Source organism: Dufourea novaeangliae, unplaced genomic scaffold (assembly GCF_001272555.1).
Source record: "Dufourea novaeangliae isolate 0120121106 unplaced genomic scaffold, ASM127255v1 scaffold108, whole genome shotgun sequence".
Lineage (NCBI taxonomy): Eukaryota > Metazoa > Arthropoda > Insecta > Hymenoptera > Halictidae > Dufourea > Dufourea novaeangliae.
In genome coordinates this window covers 1,926,214-1,932,591 of record NW_015374014.1, presented here as the reverse complement: position 1 = coordinate 1,932,591, position 6,378 = coordinate 1,926,214, and the positions used below count along the sequence as shown (strand labels likewise).

Below are 6,378 nucleotides of genomic sequence, written 5' to 3'. Positions count from 1 at the left end.
TTCACAAAAAACTAATTCAATCCATGAATTACCAAGTAACAACTTGTAGTAAAACCGTTGGTCATCCGACAAAGTACAAATCGGATATAAATAAACTTTTATAAAACGAAATATTGACTTTGGGTAAATACTTTTGTATACGTTCTTCTGCTATTTACACCCATGAAATGGATTCTTTTTAATGAAATATGTATAATTTCTTATTTGAATGCATCCTAATCTAAGGTGTATTAATCAAGGTTTATACTAATATAAATTATGTTATATGAATACGAAAGTAATGGTGGTCACACATAAGTTACCACTTGCGGTTTTATTTCATCGACAAAGAATTAAAGTTTTACCAGAAAAATGGTACAAAATTGTAAAAAATGGAAAGAACTATTTCAAGTAGCAAATTCTGTTACAATTATTTAATAATAATAACGTTTTGCGGCCGAAACGTGGCCATTACTTTCATAATGATCTAGTACGTATTTTTGGATTTGGTACTGATTAAATATGTAAAACATGTTATACGTATATAACTGCATATTGTAATAGTGTAGTTTCTGATTGAAGTATCATTGAATTATTAAATTTCGACACACGTGTATACTATAATTGCGTAAATTCAGCAATCTACAAAATCTCTCAAAAACATTAGTTTCTCAAAATGTTTTCAGAAAGAACACTTTTTTTCGAGTCGTGTCACTTTTGTAACAAGGGTGTGATATAATAGTAATTATAACGGTATTAAATTATTTCCTTCGTGATGGAGAATATCAATAAAGACACAAGTGTTGAAAGGGACAGGGTACTCGGAGGTTGCTGGTCTGAGACTATAAATCGGTGAATGTGACACAAGGTTGCATAGTTTTATTTACCTATATCCACTTGTCGCGAATTTCTATTGATAGATCATAAAGACAACGCTGATGTATAATTAGCTATACGAGACACAGGTCGCGAATCCACATTCACGACAAAAATAACGGAGATACTAAAAAATTCACTCTAACCGATGTGTATGCCGGATTGAAACCGAACCTTCCTTCGAACACGCCACACTTATGAATTATTTGAAAATTCTCCTTGTACTCGTTTCTACATTCGCAACACGATCGATCGTTCCACCGAGATTCATTTACACACGTGTTACGATTAAAACAGCGAACGAATGTTACCCTACAAAGAAAACATAAATGATAATTTACTAAATTATGCAACTATACCTTTCACATACAAGAACATGAATTAATACTACACTGCTATTGATGTTCGCCCACACCTCATGTCCTATCTTTTTAATAGTGTTCTGGTGATTTCTAACTCTAACCAAAAGTGTTGCTAAAATTTTCAATAAACAAATGTCATCGAAAGAAAGTGTTGAATAACAAAAGTAATTAAATATCAATGTGAAGTAAAAAGCAAGCATTTAATAATAATTGCAATATCAGCCAAATTCATTGCATGTGGTCACCACTGATCATCATATTCACAATAAAAAGAAAGGACATCCCTCGAAATAGTATTTTTATGTTATATTTTCATATGAAAAGTTTTAGCAATCCCCCGAATTTAAAGGTGTTGATGAAAGTCTGATGGTTTGAGGCTACCTTACATATTCAAATACCTTAGATGTCCCACTTTAAGGATCTTAAGAGATCTAAGAGATCCAGAGGGACTCACGGATTTCTGGATACCTTCACAAATCCTAAGAACCTTGAATATAGTGGTACTCATGACATATCCGAGAAGAAGGTCCCCCCTCAAAATCTTTCGAAAACCTCAAGCTTCTTTGTAGTTAAATTTATAAGTTCTAACGACGTCCATAATTAAGCTTACAAATCGGTTATTGGTCTTTCATATTGATTTACATGGTACCAGAGGTTGCGTTCATCGGATCTAATAAGACCAGCTTCTTTAACATTCAGTCTCAAGACTTTTAGATTGTCTTCTTCACGTCCTGCAAGATTTGAATTCTTCACTCTGTAACCGTTCAAAAATATAAGTTTCTTCTTATAAATTGCTTAACTTTTAGATTCTCAAATTCTATGATATACTTGATTTCTATATCTATTTCTAATCTGTATATCTCTGCAAACATTGTATCGTATGATTCCTGTGTTAACTTTTCTAGGATCAATGAATCCAGAAGTTAGACTGCGCAAAACTCATGGAAGACCTCTATTCTGTGTTGTGCTACTGCACCAACTAACCCAAGGAATGAAATGAATACTACACTTTCATAAATTGATACGTCTTTCTACGATAATAACATATACACTAACTCCTTGATGAGTGTTCGAAAGCTCCACGGCACTAAACATTAAATATTTCATAAACTAATGGCCATATACGGCTGAAACAAATATCATTGGCTTCAGAACTCCAAGCAATATCACTGTGCTAAAATTTATTAAAATGTCAGCGTTACACCTGGGGACCTGTCCTTGTCCGTGGTGATGAGTCTTTGAACACTGATAGAGGATTTTACTGTAGTTTTCTTCATCTGGAAAACATTACAGGAATTATTGACAGACACAGCAGCTGCGATATAAGGGTGTTCAGAAAAAAGGGTCTGAGACTTATGGTGCTTGTAGTACGCATAGGGTGGAATAAAAAATGTCTGATCAACATTGGTTCTAAAACAATCCTATCAAAAAAAAATACAAAAGTTTGTTTTCACATTTGTTACAGATGTTCTGTATGCCTTCCTTCCATTTCAATATGAAACCCACATCTGCGGATCATAGATCGTCGTACATTTTCAGATATTCCGTCCGCATCTGGTATTGACTGTTGTCACACAACCTTGAGCTAATGTACTTCTAAACAAATTCTTCTGCTTACATTCAATATGTCGAGAACTGACTCAATTACGGCATCGAACGCTCAGAAATATAAAAGTTGATTTTACATCGAAAGGATTTATATTAAGACCTATGTTGACTAGATAATTTTTACCCCATTCAATGGGTACTATAGCCACCTAAAGTCTTAGACTCCAATTGTTTCGAACAGTGCAGTATGTTTATGAGTTTTGAGGAGCATGCGGCAGCTGCTCAATATTCCTGCATACTAAAATGATCTGTAACTTTTCCGATAAGTGTATTATTTTAAACCATTTCCCTCCTGCACCGCCAATCCACTCCAAGATCATCAATATTCTTCCTCGTGGAAGCAACTTATATATTCAAATATATTCGTCGCTGTATCAAATGCGACTACAGTCATGCATAATCGATTCTTCTTGAAAATATTCTCGATCGATAGCCTCCTCGTCTTTCCTTGCCCACAACTCTAATCTGTCGTCGACGTTACGTGATGTCACCTGCTGCCATTCGGTCGAGCATACATTTTTACTTCTCGCGGGGACGAATATATAAAATTCGACGAAAGCAATTTGACGGTCCGCTGCCGGTCGTTCGCGATAACGGATCGAACACAATCGTTTGCCCGTCGTTGATGGAACCGGCGCGAGCTCGGCCTCACGGTATAATTTAATCATCGGTAACAACCGGGTATTGGGACGCGATATCGTCGTGTACATTCAACAAACATTGTGATTTCCGCCGATTAGCATTTGTGTTCATTCATCTTTATTTAGTTAGAATCCGAGAGATCGCTCGGTCGGAGAATAGTTTTCGAAGCTTTTTGAAATGTACCCATCCCATCTACGGCATACAGATCGATATACGAAACGGTTCGAAGAATTTTAAGGCACGGTATGGTAACAATGGAATTACCTACCTCGTCAATATGACGGATTTCAGATTCCTCGTTTTCTAAATGCAGCATATCCTTATTTATATTTACAAGTGCTTGATGTTGGAATTTATGTTGATCCTTAATTATCTATGTATTTTATATTCTACTATATTATGGTATATTTTAAAAGCTTGTCAAAAATAGAGAAATGGTGTGATTTCAATAAAACAAACGTCAAAATACGACAAAATTAGTAGATATTTAAATGCTAATAGTTGAATATGTAAAAGTTTAAATCTTCTGAAATTATGGTAAAGAAAATTATAATGAAAGTTATAATCGTCGAATCGACAAAATGGTATCTAATATGGTAGATTTAGGGCATTTGAAGGAAAATTCAAAGCTTTATAGGAATTGAGCCAATGGTTAGTTGCATAAGATTTATTAATACTTAAAGAAGGGTGTCCTCTCCCTTCAACACCCACACGACGACTGTCGGGACAAAGTATATCGATGACGACATAAGAATTTCGGCGCTCGGGTCGTGGGCAATAGAGTTGGGCAAAATGTAATCTAATTAGAAAATCTAAATTACAATTACAATGTATTTGTAATTGACTTGCAATTACATAGTAATTGTCATGTGGATTTTGTAATTAGATTACGTGTTGTCCAACTCTGGCGGGCAAATATCGACGATGACGAAGGCTATCAACGGCCGCCTTCCTCAACAAAGACTAGCGTGACGCATGGTTTGACTGGGCGAAATATCGTATAGCCTACAATGTAATTTAATTTAGTCCACATTCAACGGTGGTGGTTCTTGTGTTAATAAATCAAAGTGTATTACAATATATTAAAATAAACAATAAATTTATTCAATCAAGGTAGTATTACAAACTAAGTATTAAAAGAACTTGAAGTATCTATTTTACGTTTTTAGAAAAAAACTGGTCCGAATGTTTTATTTTTTATTGGATCGGAAATGTAATATCTATATAGTTAAGTATTAGGGGGACCGGAAAGTAATGTCGTTTCTGCGCATGTCGATATTTGATTGTCATTTGTCAGCTCATTGTGTATCTCGAAGGCGTGCCAAAGTCATTTTAAGGTTATTGTGACTTGTTCACTTCTAAATAATTCAATATTAAATTTTTTTTTGCAATTTGGGATGAAATGGCTAGCCAAATACCAGAAGAGCATATCCGGCATTGTATGCTTTTTGAGTTTCGCAAGGGTAGTAACGCAACAGTTGCGACCAAAAACATTTGCGATGTTTATCCAAGTGCATTATACGTTCGTAAATGTCAAAGATGGTTTTCCAACTTCAGATCCGGTAATTTTGATCTCTCTGACTCCTATCGATCAGGAAGACCAACGACATTAGACAACGACATGCTAAGGGCAGAAAGAAGTCGAAGCAAATCCATGTCAAACAATCGAAGAACTGTCATACACCCTTAACCAACCTTGGTCGACCATCCAGGAACATTTACAGCAGATTGGAAAAATAAGCAGAGCAGGTGTTTGGGTCCCCCATAATCTGTCCGAAGAGAACAAAGCCAACCGATCCATCACATGCAACGTATTGCATCAACGGCACCATACAGAACCGTTTTTTGATCGTTTGATCACTGGAGACGAAAAATGGGTCCTATATGATAATCCAAAACGCAAAAGGCAGTGGCTCTCTCCAAATGAATCACCACGAAGTACTGCGAAGCCGGGTTTACATCCCAAAAAGGCGCTTCTGTGTGTTTGGTGGAGTATTCGCGGAATTGTTCACTTTGAAGTGCTGAAACCTGGACAAACTGTTAATGCAGACCTTTATTGTGAACAATTGGATCGAGTGAACCAATCTTTAATCGAAAAGTATCCGGCGATTGTCAACAGAAAAGGCGTCATTCTGCAACACGACAATGCAAGACCGCACTGTGCAAGACGAACACTGGAAAAAATTAATGAATTGGGGTGGGAGGTACTGCCTCACCCACCATACTCACCCGATATCGCACCCTCGGATTTCCATTTATTCCGATCCCCACAACATTTTCTTAGTGGCAAAAAATTTGAAAATTTGGATGATGTCCAAAATGCCATCTCGAGATACTTTACTCAAAAACGAATTGATTTTTATCGGTCCGGGATTGAAAATTTGCACACTAGATGGCAAAAGGTTGTTGATAACGAGGGTGATTATATTATTAAAAATTATATTATTAAAAATAAAGATTTCTTAAAAATTTATTCGTTTGAATTTAATGTAAAAAAGCGACATTACTTTCCGATCCCCCTAATAGATATTAAAAGTATACAGTTAAATAAATGCTGCTCGTTCATATTCCGTTGCGATTTATCATAAAATGTACACGTTCAACTTTAATCAGATAAAATAAGAAACTAAATTCCATTTGTGTTACGTCCCTCAGTAAAACTGATTCCGCTGTAACATATTTCGAAGTAAGCAAACAGTGTGTTGCTTTAAATGACTGATATTTCGTATGCTCTTCAATAGATATCGGCCAGTGTTTCTCAACCTTTTTCCGACTGTGGCCCTCCTATCCCACCGGTAGAAAGTAAGCTACCCTGATAATCAGTTGTGTACAAGTTTCGAGCAAATTGCCAGCAATGAATGACAAAAATTGTCTAAAAAACCATAGCCAACTGTTTCCGCATTTGACTTGG

The 6,378-nt window shown here is 35.8% G+C and overlaps 1 protein-coding gene across 1 annotated transcript; it reads left to right on the top strand.

Annotated features, from left to right (window-relative positions):
- Nucleotides 1-4,721: 4,721 nt before the first annotated feature.
- On the top strand, nt 4,722-5,324 carry LOC107188720. Its single transcript, XM_015577062.1, is given in 3 exon segments — nt 4,722-4,804; nt 4,866-5,109; nt 5,112-5,324. Coding segments are annotated over 3 exon segments (540 nt in total).
- The last annotated feature ends 1,054 nt before the right edge of the window (nt 5,325-6,378 follow it).